We start from the raw sequence: 12,763 nt of genomic DNA, 5'->3' as shown, positions 1-12,763 counted from the left end.
AAAATCGAATCTAAAAAAAAATCCGATTTGGGCCACGTTGGCCTGCAGTGTAAACGTAGTCATTTACACATAAGGGCCAATTTAGTGTTGTCAATCAGCCTATCCCCAGGTGCATGTCTTTGGAGGTATAGGAGGAAACCGGAGAACCCGGAGAGAAGCCAGTTCACTTCATTTAATTTAATTCTGCACATGCAATCCAGATTACATGTGTGCACTTACTAATATTAACAGTTTTCATTTTAACATGTCCAAAAAGGAGTGAACCAATGCAGTCACAAGGACAACACGCTGCTGCCCATATATATATATATATATATATATATATATATATATATATATATATATATATATATATATATATATATATATATATATATATATATATATATATATATATATATATATCAGTGACGTGCAGTCAGGGGAGGCAGGTGAGGCGGGGCCACACGTGCCATCATGGAAAGAAAAAAATGTAAAAAGAAAAAAAATTTATTAAATTGTTATATGTATCCAGTGATTATATTATAAAGTTATTTTCCATTTAACTTCACCAGTTTTAGATTATTTTTATTCAAAATCGCTGAATTTTCACATTTGCCGTTCAAATACTGAGAAGAGACTTGCAGTGATCAGCAGCCAGTTGAGGCACGTCACTCAGTTGAGCCTCACAATGGATTGCGGACTCGGCTAACTGCTGGCCTGCTGTGCAGTGAGACCGTATTGCTATATGGAATATATTATACATTTCCATAGTTTAGTTAGCTGAGGTATATAATGTACAGTGTATTTTGTCAATAACTGTATGTGTGTAACGTATTTCTTGTGCTGAGCAATCATAAAACGGCTGCGAAGACGCACTGGCTGAGGCTCGCAGTATTCCGCCTCCTGGTGGTAGAGAATGCACCCCCGCCGTAGACTGCACCCCCTGACGGGAGTGTTATATCAACTAAATCCCACACTTAAACTTTCCACGTGCAAGATTTAATCTATTTAAAAAAGTTATTTAATAAGAAGCCAAAAAGTGCAAAAGCAATAATGTTAGTGTTGGAGGAGTTGTGAATGACTGCTGGGCCACAACATTAGGTACACCTGCAGACTGCAGCACAGATTTCATATTTCATTCATTCACGTTTCACAACCTTGACACGTTGAGAAGACTATGTCTCCCGGCTGGCCTGGGAACGCCTCTGGATCCCCCGGGAAGAGCTGGAAGAAGTGGCTTGGGAGAAGGAAGTCTGGGCTTCCCTGCTTAGGCTGCTGCCCCCACGACCCGACCTCAGATAAGCGGAAGAAGATGGATGGAAAATAGATCAGTATAATATTACATACTGTATATTTATCCATCCATTTTCTACCGCTTGTCCCATTCTAATGTGTGAATATTACATATGTTATATTTTATATTGCTACTATGGTACATTTTTAGTCTACTTTATACCTTTTGTTTTTGCCCTCTTTTTGTGCCCTTGTGTGCATTATTCTTTCCATCCTTATCCTTTCTATCCTTTGTAACTGAACTACTGTGTGGAACAATTTCCCTTGTGGATCAATAAAGTTTGTCTAAGTCTAAGTCTAATTATCTGCTTATGTGCAAACATATTTCTAAACATAGTATACATAAAACACGGTGCAGATAAAGTAATTAACTGAGGAAATGAGATATTCAGAAGCATTTTGTTAACAAAACACGTCATTGCACATTAGGAAATATTCAGATTAACAAAGCGTTTTGTTTATTTTTACATGTGATATACCTTCTTGCAGTAGATGGCGCTGTGACTACTTGTCTCACATAAACAAGAATGTTTTACTTGCACCTGATTGGTTGATCAAACCGGAAATACAAGATCAGCAGTAATTTGCCCACACATGTTTCCAACGGCGGCCAACAACTAGATGGGTTCGTTTAGCGGCTTCGGGTGGATAATTTATTATTACATATATTTAATATAAAAACGTTAACTAAGAAAATGACTCGTGAAACTAACGTTGTGGAGGACTCCTGCGTGGCTTTTGCTATGAATGAAGCCCAAATAATGAATACTGGTAGGTAGCTACAGTACGCGTAAATGACATACATTTGTATCACATTATGACGTTAAAGTAAAAATGTCACACCTTTTCTTTACTTCCTGCCACAAAGAGTGGACAAACGAAAACCTCCGGGATCTTCTGACTGCTCTAAAAACAAACATATCGGAAAAAGACAGCACAGAGGCATACTCCTATGTACTCAAGAAGCTAGACTGGAAGAAGGTGGCGTTCCCTCCTTTTCCACCCAAAGAGTGTAAAAAAATGTGGAAACATTTGTCGCAAACGGTGAGCCGAATAATGTATGTCATTATTTTTTAACTTTCCCAAGTGTTTTCCAGTTTGAATTATTGTTGCTGTTTATTATTTTGACAGTAAAAGGGAGTTATTTGCTCATTGTCAATGAAATGTGGTATTCCTGGCAAATTAGTTCTTCTCAAGACAGATGCAGTTAAGTTTAGATTAGATTAGTTTAGTTTATTTCAAAGGGGGACAATGCAATTTCTTAAAGCACATGACTACACATGGTTAAAAAAGCCAGATTTAGCCAGAAGGTTAGTTTTTATCTGTAGTCCCCTGGCCACGATGTAAAAAAAGGCAGTAAAATTACAATTTAAAAGATAAAAAGCACACAATACATATGCAATATGATAAAAAAATACAACATCACAACATAACATTTACCTTAGCATCAATACAGGCTCATCTTTTAGTGCTGGCAGCTGTAGGCGTTGATAAGCCACATTTTCAATTTTTTTGTGAAGGCCTTCTAAGTTGTGACCAGTTTAACCTCCTCAGGTACTGAGTTCCACACATTTGCGCTCCTTACTGACCAGGCCGACTTACTGAAAGTGCTCCTGCGCAGAGGAATTTAACAGTCACCTCTGACAGTGTTGCATTTACTCCTTTTTCAGATGCGTAAAGAACGAACTCTCACAGAGCTTGTGGAGGAAGCTGCAGCGGAACTTGGCAGTTCAACCAAAAAGGTAAACATGCAGCTCTCTTCTTGCAGACATTTAAAGGTACACTAGTGATGGTTAAATGACGCCTCAGTAATTGTGTGGCACACACGGTGGCAGAGGGGTTAGTGCGTCTGCCTCACAATACGAAGGTCCTGAGTAGTCGTGAGTTCAATCCCGGCCTCGGGATCTTTCTGTGTGGAGTTTGCATGTTCTCCCCGTGACTGCGTGGGTTCCCTCCGGGTACTCCGGCTTCCTCCCACCTCCAAAGACATGCACCTGGGGATAGGTTGATTGGCAACGCTAAAATTTGGCCCTAGTGTGTGAATGTGAATGTGAGTGTGAATGTTGTCTGTCTATCTGTGTTGGCCCTGCGATGAGGTGGCGACTTGTCCAGGGTGTACCCCGCCTTCCGCCCGATTGTAGCTGAGATAGGCTCCAGCGACCCCGAAGGGAATAAGCGGTAGAAAATGGATGGATGGATGGACTCATTAGCTGTATTGACATCGCACTGATACTGTGTTGGTGTTTCAAAATGGTCACCCGTCATCTACTGGATTTGAAAAGTTGTTACATTTTACCTGCAAATAGATGGAGTAGTTAACAAATATAAATGTGTTTATTTTTAAATGGATAGCTTTGCAGAAAGGAATATGAAATGCACAACTCTGGTCACTGAGCCAAATAGTAAACATGAAAATAACCTATTTGGCCCTATTAGATCAAAACGGTTCCACGTTTCAGAAATCGTTTTTCCTCTTAGTTCAATTAGATCCACGATGGCGATGAAAACCGATGTCAAACGCAGCACACCTCTTCTCCGACTTCATTTAGGACAATGCAATTTCATAAAGCACATGACTACACATGGTTAAAAAAGCCAGATTTAGCCAGAAGGTTAGTTTTTATCTGTAGTCCCCTGGCCACGATGTAAAAAAAAGGCAGTAAAATTACAATTTAAAAGATAAAAAGCACACAATACATATACAATATGATAAAAAAATACAAAATCACAACATAACATTTACCTTAGCATCAATACAGGCTCATCTTTTAGTGCTGGCAGCTGTAGGCGTTCATAAGCCACATTTTCAATTTTTTTGTGAAGGCCTTCTAAGTTGTGACCAGTTTAACCTCCTCAGGTACTGAGTTCCACACATTTGCGCTCCTTACTGACCAGGCCGACTTACTGAAAGTGCTCCTGCGCAGAGGAATGTTAACAGTCACCTCTGACAGTGTTGCATTTGCTCCTTTTTCAGATGCGTAAAGAACAAACTCTCACAGAGCTTGTGGAGGAAGCTGCAGCGGAACTTGGCAGTTCAACCAAAAAGGTAAACATGCAGCTCTCTTCTTGCAGACATTTAAAGGTACACTAGTGATGGTTAAATGACGCCTCGGTAATTGTGTGGCACACTCATTAGCTGTATTGACATTGCACTGATACTGTGTTGGTGTTTCAAAATGGTCACCCGTCATCTACTGGATTTGAAAAGTTGTTAAATTTTACCTGCAAATAGATGGAGTAGTTAACAAATATAAATGTGTTTATTTTTAAACGGATAGCTTTGCAGAAAGGAATATGAAATGCACAACTCTGGTCACTGAGCCAAATAGTAAACATGAAAATAACCTATTTGGCCCTATTAGATCAAAACGGTTCCACGCTTCAGAAATCGTTTTTCCTCTTAGTTCAATTAGATCCACGATGGCGGTGAAAACCGATGTCAAACGCAGCACACCTCTTCTCCGACTTCATTTAGTACGAGCCAATTGGTGCTTCAAATGACATAGCAGTTGGTTACATGTTTTTTTCTTTAAAGTGACACACATGTCAAAGCGTTGAGGGACACTATCACTTTTGTTTCATATTGCATAGATGCTTCAGTATCTTTTGAATAATTACTACTGTCTAATAAGTAGACCTAGTTTTGCTAATTACAGGGAATGTGTGTAAATTAACGAGAATTGTATTGTAAGTATTTATTTTGAACATGTTTAATAACAAAAAAGAAAGGAAAAAAACAACAAAAAGCAATCAAAACAAATAATATAGTGATGTGTTACGAACATGTACACAGACTATTCACATTACCGGTACATGTTTACAGTATCATTCGGACATTCTGACATGTCCGAAAAAGAGTAGGAAGAAGCAGAGCTTATTTAATCCTACCCTATTTCTGTCTAGAAATAATTTACAAGAAAGTTGTTCACTTCCTTTTTTAATGATTAACACGACAACAAATAAATTAATACATTTAATATCACCACAGTTCACATGAATAGTTGAATTACTGTGTGGTTTGCATAATTGACTGAATAAGTGAATGAGCATTAGCTGCGCATTAGTTTTGTGGTATTCTACACTTTGCAATTGTAGGCATTGTGTAGTGTCAATAACTACCCAGAAAGGTGCCTGATGATAATACATTTCTATATATTTACCAGACCCAGATATTTGATCGATAAGTGTTCATTTAAAACAAAACTATCCATTTAATAAGAAATTTGCCAAAAGCTCATTATATTTCTGTGATTATTTACTTGTACGGGCACTAGTATTATAACAATTGATAACACACAATGTTTCTTTATTCATCTTTAAATTAATGCCTATCTTTTTTGCCAGGGAAAGCCACGTCGCCAGAAAATAATCAGGCAGGAATCCAAAGGAGACGCCGCTCCAGCCAAACCACCCATGTGAGATGCCCACTCAGATGTTGAGATACTGATTAAATAAATGTAAAAATATGACAACTGCAGTAAAAGACCTCTAAACATATGGAGACTTATCATGCCAAAGTTCAACTAAAATACTATATAATAATTTAGAAAGTCATTAAACATGTACAGTGTTTATCAAATGAATTCATAATAATTAAATTACATATCGGGAAAATTATTATTTAACATTTTTTGAATTCTTATTTTGGCTCATTGATGATGAATGCAAAGTTCCATCCATCCATCGATCTTCTACCGCTTATTCCCTTCGGGGTCGCGGGGGCAAAGTTGACACAGTAAATTCAAGCATTCTTCTTACATGTTCTTTAGGAGCGGTTATAATCTGTACTGCAAAGAGCAGCTAGCCTTCATGCAGGGCGTTGCCAAAAAACAGTATGTCAGCACATGGGCCCAACGATGGCGCGCACTGAGTGATGACGAAAGACGCAGCTTCAGCATTCGATGTCATAAGGTATCCATTTTTTATGTAGAGAGGATGATGACCATCAACTTTAATATCTTCATGAAATGTTATGTTAATGCAGATGAAGAGAGAGTACACCAATAAGATGAACGACTATCTATTTGTAAGTCTTTTTTTGTAGCTCCAAACCTGAGATACAGCTGCAAGGTTTTGTTTAAGTTTCATGTTTGTGTTCTCCAGACTTTGGACAGTGACAAGCAGCAGAAGTTTCAAGATGACTTTGGCATCAAAAGACCAACACCTGTCAGGGTGAGGAAGTCAGTTTGTCCTTTTTTACATTAACTAATGTAATCCTTTATGTATCTTTCCTTTATGTTGTTTGTCCACCAGATGGCAGAACTTTTTCCCATTCAAAGAATGCAGAACATTTTCAGTGTGACTCGATACTTTCTCTATTGTGTTTGTGGCACTACGAACAACATCAAGGGTTAAAAGCAGTTTTAGGAAACTGACATTTATTTTCATTAGGAAAACATAATGGACCTTTTAAGTAGAGATTGACTGATTATTGGCACCAATATTTGTTTTTTGACGTACATCTGTGTTGGCCTCTTTTTATCCGTATCAGTCCTTTTTTTTTACAACTACAACATAACTACATCAGCAGATACAATATCTACACCTATTATACCAGTATTTTCTATTTAAAACTAAATTGATGAAGTACATAAATACAAACCACTGCTCAAGCATTAGCTCGTTTGCCCTGCATGAGAAATGTTGCCTTGTTTTTCACTGCAGCAGCCATGCAAAATATATAACTGCCAAAAATCCAAACTTTGTGTAAATATATTGACAAATAGGAGACATATTATACAAGTAAAAAGGAAGAGGCAGCATTCTTATACTTTCTGTAAAATCATGAAGAAATGATGTCAGCCAGCTTGAAAAATGTCTCGCCTATGTACTGTAGCTACGTGAGGGAGTCCAGAATTAGTTTTATTTAAATGTTTGCAACATTTTAGAGTTCATCGCGAGGAAACCTTACAATGTATCAAATTTACAAACTGTCATAAAATTTAATAGATGGCGAGTTATTGTGCTGTAGAGAAATCCAAGACTTATCAATTTTCCCAGGAGATTTCCCATAGGTTGAAAATTATGCAAATGTTGATGCTCCTCTGACCTGCAGCATAAGACACTCATTATAAAGATGTTTGTCTAATCCCCTGATGTTTTTGGTGCTAAATTAACCACAACTTTAGCACTGCATAAAACATTATGTTGCTACTAGTGTAACATTCCTAAAAAAATAATGTTAAAAAAACCCTCATCCAGCTGTTTACTGACGTATACTATTCATGTTTAAATAACTTACAGCAAATAAATACCGGCTCCAAATATCTGTTATCGGCCTTCTTGACTACAGTATTTTTCGGCGTGTAAGTCGCACCGGCTGAAAATGCATAATAAAGAAGGAAAAAAACATATATAAGTCGCACTCGAGTATAAGTCGCATTTTTGGGGGAAATTTATTTGATAAAACCCAACACCAAGAATAGGCATTTGAAAGGCAATTTAAAATAAAGAATAGTGAACAACAGGCTGAATAAATGTATGTTATATGACGCATAAATAACCAACTGAGAACGTGCCTGGTATGTTAACGTAACATATTATGGTAAGAGTCATTCAACTAACTATAACATATAGAACATGCTATACGTTTACCAAACAATCTGTCACCCCTAATCGCTAAATCCGATGAAATCTTATACGTCTAGTCTCTTACGTGAATGAGCTAAATAATATTATTTGATATTTTACGCTAATGTGTTAATAATTTCACACATAAGTCGCTCTTGAGTATAAGTCGCACCCCTGGCCAAACTATGAAAAAAACTGCGACTTATAGTCCGAAAAATACTGTACTAATAATTGTGTATCGGTCTTGAAAAAAACATATCTGTTGATTACAGTTCTTTTATGAGTTGACTATGTTGGTCTGATGTCTTATAGAAGAGGAAAGTGCGGAGAAAGTCTGTGAAAATATACCGAGGCGAGCCCAAGAAGTCATGTTGGTAAGGAACAAACCTAAAATATTGTCATTGGTCCTTCAACAGACATGTGAATGATCTCTTCCTGGACAGTTCGGGATACAACATTTTTTACAAGGAGTACATGGAGCAACTAAAGGAGGAGTTCCCCAATTACAGAGAGCGCTTTGTCCACATCAGTCGCCTCTGGAACCAGCTTAGCAACAAGGACAAGAGTGACTATCAAAGCCAAGTGGAAAAAAATATAAAGAAATATGCCACGAACCTGCAAAAGTGGTTTATGGTATACAAAATTAAATCACACTCCTTTTTGTGTTTTTTTTACAGGTTTCAATGAATTTATTTGTACTTTGCAGACATTGACAGAAGAAGAACAGATGGACTACCGTGCTTCTAACCCAAGTGTGAGCTTTCTTTACTGTTCAATTAGTGTAATAAGCACAAGTTTGAGGAGAGTTAAATAGATAGGATAGACTTTTATTTATCCTACAATAGGAAAACTCTGGTCGCAGTGCAGATTCTACACACCGCAGAGTGTAACACAATGAAACACTAAAATGAATAACTACAAAATGCAATTATGCTAGGAATTGTCAACCAAGCCATGTCGGTGCCTTTCCGCAGGCGGTGAAAACGGACTCATCGACTTGAATACAAACGGAAAGAGTCCGCAGCCGTTTCGCCTCCTGTGGAAATCAGGGGTAACATTAGCATGCTGACAGTACCGTCGCTACACGATCGGTCCACGGATGCACAAAGACTACGTCACAAGTGTGAATGTGGAGTGAATGAATAATGGGTTCTCGCTTCTCTGTGAGCGCTTTGACTGTCTCGTCGGTAGAAAAGCGCTATATAAATCTAATCCATTATTATCATTATTACTTACGTTCATGCACACCATGAAGTTCAACATGGTGTTTTTTTATCAATTTTTTTATGTAACCTAAAACATCACATACAAATTTATGGTTCGTACAGAAACCCGAACGATTAGCTCGGCAGCCTTAAATGACAATTTTTTTTTTCTGTACTACTTTTGTTTACATCAATTCACGATACCGCTAATTGCAAAGTTTACCTTTTGTTATCCTGCAGATATACATGTTAAGTGAAGTGCCACGTTTAAATAAAAAACATGCTAGCTATTGACTAACATTAGCGAGGAGCATTTTGACTTTGGAACTGGACCATTCATTCATTTTGAGTGAGAAAAACGTGGATATTAAAAAAAAAACTGAATCTGTTAAAAAAGGGGAGTTATAATAATTACAGTATCATATGCTGGAAAGCATTCATACAATGAAAACATGATAACACTAGTACCACCTGTGCGCACAGCAAGTACACATGTTGTACACCAGCTATCACACTATATAAATATGGTGATAACACTGTAGTAACTCTCATATTGCATACTAAAAGGATTACACTATGTACAAATAATATACACTGTTGTGACACCTATATTGCACATGGATTGCACATTTTGCACACAGAGAAAAACAACAGTATTTATATTTGCGTTCCAGGATAATCTGCGGCAGCGCTCATTCCTGCACTGCATGTAATTCAGTCTGTTGCTGAAGGAGCTACTCTGAACCTCCGCAGAATTGTGCATATGTGAGAGGGATCAGATGTGAAGGATGTCAATTTCCTTCCGTCAGCCATTTCCTCGATGCTGTCTAGTGGGCAACCTAGGACAAAATGCAGGATTCAGACCTCTGCAGCTTTTTGCAGGGTTAGTAAAAACAACATTAGGACGTTGCCTACAGCCACAGCTGCTGATACCAATGAGAGAAAAGACCCAACTTTTTTTTGCTTTCATAAATTTAAAAGAACCTCTGCTAATAACTGAATAGAGGTGTTAATTGGAGCGTTTACATCATTTCTTGTTTTTTCACGGGGCTTATATATGTTGCAGAAATGTCCTTACCTGGTAATGGATGTGTCCCATAATAACACAGAGGATCCAAGCTTGTACAGACCATCAGTGAGTATTCCAGCACATTAGGACAAGATTATACTGTATTGGCCCGAATATACTGTAAGTCCATATATTTTCCCTATAACTGTTTTTTTTAAAAGATAGGTCGTCTTATATTTAATGTCTTGCAAGCCAACAGGGGGCACCAAACAACTTCTTCCCGTGCGAGTCACAGCTTTTCTTCATCTCACTCACACTATGGAGTTTTTCTTAAAGAGTATGCAGTATTTCCAAAAAAGGGTTTGAAAAAAAGGGCGTTGTCTTATATTCGGGGTCAATACGGCAATATGCCACAGAAATACAGTTTTGTTTGTTGCATGCCTAACAGGATTCAGAAGATGAGCTCATAGAATTGAGCAGCAGCGATGAAGACGAACTATATAATTCCAGTGAGGTCAGCATTTCTGAACTTTGATTTACATGTTTTCAGTACCGTCCATTTAAAACATGTCGTGTTTATCCACAGGACGACGAGGAGGACGACGATGACATTGGGGAAACCACCTTTAATATGTTTTAGATTGAGCTGGACACTGCAGTAAAACTATTATTTTGATTTTCATGATCATCGTTGAGGACTTTCAGGCGCTACAGTGTAGTGTTACCTTGACTAGTTCACCTTCATGTTTTTGATTTTTAACAATGAATTTTAAATTGTTTTAGATATGGGGAAAGATTTGTGGATGCAACATTAATACTGTGCTGAAATTAAGTATTTAATAATAATAATAATAATAATGGATTAGATTTATATAGCGCTTTTCTAGACACTCAAAGCGCTTCACAGAGAAGTGAGAACCCATCATTCATTTTTACAACTCATTCATTCATCATTCATTCTCCGGTGTGAGCGGCACCGGGGGCAAGGGTGAAGTGTCCTGCCCAAGGACACAACGGCAGCGATTTTTGGATGGTAAGAGGCGGGGAGCGAACCTGCAACCCTCAGGTTTCTGGCAAGGCCGCTCTACCCACTACGCCACGCCAATAGAATAGAATATATCTTTATTGTCATTGTACATCGTACAACGAAATTGCAAGCAAAACTAATTTAGTGCAAATTCATAACACATAAAAACATACAGTAAGAACATAGATAAATAGATTAAAATACTAAGCACACAGCTCACATGCACAGTCATTATTGTCGTCTTGTGTTCAGCCGGCGACACTATTGCTCTCGGGTAAAAAGTGTTCTTAAATCTGTTTGTCCGGCATTTTAATGTCCTGTATCTCCTGCCTGAGGGCAGCAGTTCAAAAAGTTTATGTCCAGGGTGAGATGGGTCCCTTATGTTTTGGGCCTTTTTGAGGCACCTGGCACTGTACAGTTCATCTAGGGAGGGGAGAGAGCAGCCAGTGATCTTCATTAAATGTTTGTAAATAGATTTGTTTTGGTATTATTTTTTTTCAACGGAAATTTGTTTTTGTGACAAATTAAATTGAAAATCGGAAATAAAAACATATTAAGTAAATGGGTTCAATGCAATTATTTCAGATTACATTTTACTATTTAATGTAGAGTTCGACCGAGATAGTTTTTTCATGGCCCATACCAAATTTTAGTAGTCAAGTAGACAGATAACCGGTATTTGGAGCCGTTATTAATTTGCAGTAAAATGTAGCTAAACATGAATAGTATACATCAGAAAACAGCTGGACAAAGCTGTAAGTTGCTTTTTAACAAATTTTAGGAAACGTTGGACCAGCATCGATATAATGTTGAATGAGGCGCTAATGTTGTGGTTAATGTAGCAGCAAAAAACACCAGGGAGTATCACAAACACCTTTATTACATATGTCTAAGAGGAGCATCAACATTTGCATTTCAAAATATGGGAAATCTTTTGAAAATTGGTAAAAAATATGGGATTTCTCTACATCACAATAACTTGCAAGCTAATCAATTTTAGAGCAGTTTATGGATTGTAATACATTGGGTATATATATTGTTTGATAGGTTGAAGTTTATTTCGGTTAAAAGTAATTTCTATATGGCAGACATTTTATCCATGAGAATTTGGAAAAGCTGCTGATGGTGTGTTTGATGGCAAAGCAGCTTGAAGGAAACACCTTAGAAGTCAGCTCTCTAGGAAAAATGCTGTACATTATTATTACATTATTTCATAAAACTACTGTAGTTGTTTGTAGTACATTCTATTGTATCATTTTTTTATACGATATATTGTTTTATGTTACATGTTAAACTTGCAGAGTTTTGGAGGTTTGATTGATTGATTGAAACTTTTATTAGTAGATTGCACAGTACAGTACATATTCCGTACAATTGACCACTAAATTGTAACACCCGAATAAGTTTTTCAACTTGTTTAAGTCGGGGTCCACGTAAATCAATTCATGGTGTCAAGCATCATAGTACTGTCAAATTATCATTTTTCAATCAAAATATTCACACTTTTGAATTTAGATGAATGATAATTAATGAAAGATTATTACTTGCTCGGAAATACTGTTAATATTTGGACACCCAGATTCCGAACTAACAAAGGTCTTGACTCATTCTCTTTCTATGCCACATCAATATGGAATGCACTCCCAGCAGGTGTAAAAGAAAGGGCATCTCTATCCT

General features: G+C 37.3%; 1 protein-coding gene across 5 annotated transcripts; it reads left to right on the top strand.

The window, feature by feature from the left end:
- Positions 1 to 1,836: 1,836 nt before the first annotated feature.
- On the top strand, positions 1,837 to 10,901 carry LOC133654980 (nucleolar transcription factor 1-B-like). 5 transcript variants are annotated; one of them, XR_009826923.1, is made up of 14 exons: positions 1,837 to 2,046; positions 2,144 to 2,319; positions 2,946 to 3,017; positions 4,250 to 4,321; positions 5,620 to 5,690; positions 6,045 to 6,186; positions 6,260 to 6,301; positions 6,379 to 6,447; positions 8,158 to 8,219; positions 8,289 to 8,478; positions 8,552 to 8,599; positions 9,725 to 9,933; positions 10,117 to 10,185; positions 10,508 to 10,572. XR_009826923.1 is itself a non-coding variant. In XM_062054856.1 (14 exons), the coding sequence occupies exons 1-14, from the start codon at positions 1,971 to 1,973 to the stop codon at positions 10,697 to 10,699; spliced, it is 1,170 nt and encodes a 389-aa protein (XP_061910840.1). In that variant the 5' UTR covers positions 1,837 to 1,970; the 3' UTR covers positions 10,700 to 10,901. The 5 variants fall into 5 exon arrangements, 4 of the variants coding, with proteins under 4 accessions (XP_061910840.1, XP_061910839.1, XP_061910841.1 ...); XM_062054856.1 differs by lacking the exon at positions 9,725 to 9,933 and adding an exon at positions 10,646 to 10,901 and having other exon boundaries at positions 8,289 to 8,410; positions 8,523 to 8,599; positions 10,508 to 10,573; XM_062054855.1 differs by lacking the exon at positions 9,725 to 9,933 and adding an exon at positions 10,646 to 10,901 and having other exon boundaries at positions 10,508 to 10,573.
- The last annotated feature ends 1,862 nt before the right edge of the window (positions 10,902 to 12,763 follow it).

Source organism: Entelurus aequoreus, linkage group LG08 (genome assembly GCF_033978785.1).
Source record: "Entelurus aequoreus isolate RoL-2023_Sb linkage group LG08, RoL_Eaeq_v1.1, whole genome shotgun sequence".
Lineage (NCBI taxonomy): Eukaryota > Metazoa > Chordata > Actinopteri > Syngnathiformes > Syngnathidae > Entelurus > Entelurus aequoreus.
Note: the sequence above shows the minus strand (reverse complement) of the source record. Positions and strands in the feature narration are given on the sequence as shown.

Excerpts from the sequence above, each read along its gene's own strand:
- LOC133654980 (XM_062054855.1), top strand. The coding sequence starts at position 1,971 with ATGACTCGTGAAACTAACGTTGTGGAGGACTCCTGCGTGGCTTTTGCT. Across the intron at positions 2,320-2,945 it reads GGAAACATTTGTCGCAAACG|ATGCGTAAAGAACGAACTCT; the intron begins GTGAGCCGAATA and ends CTCCTTTTTCAG. Across the intron at positions 10,186-10,507 it reads CAAGCTTGTACAGACCATCA|GATTCAGAAGATGAGCTCAT; the intron begins GTGAGTATTCCA and ends CATGCCTAACAG.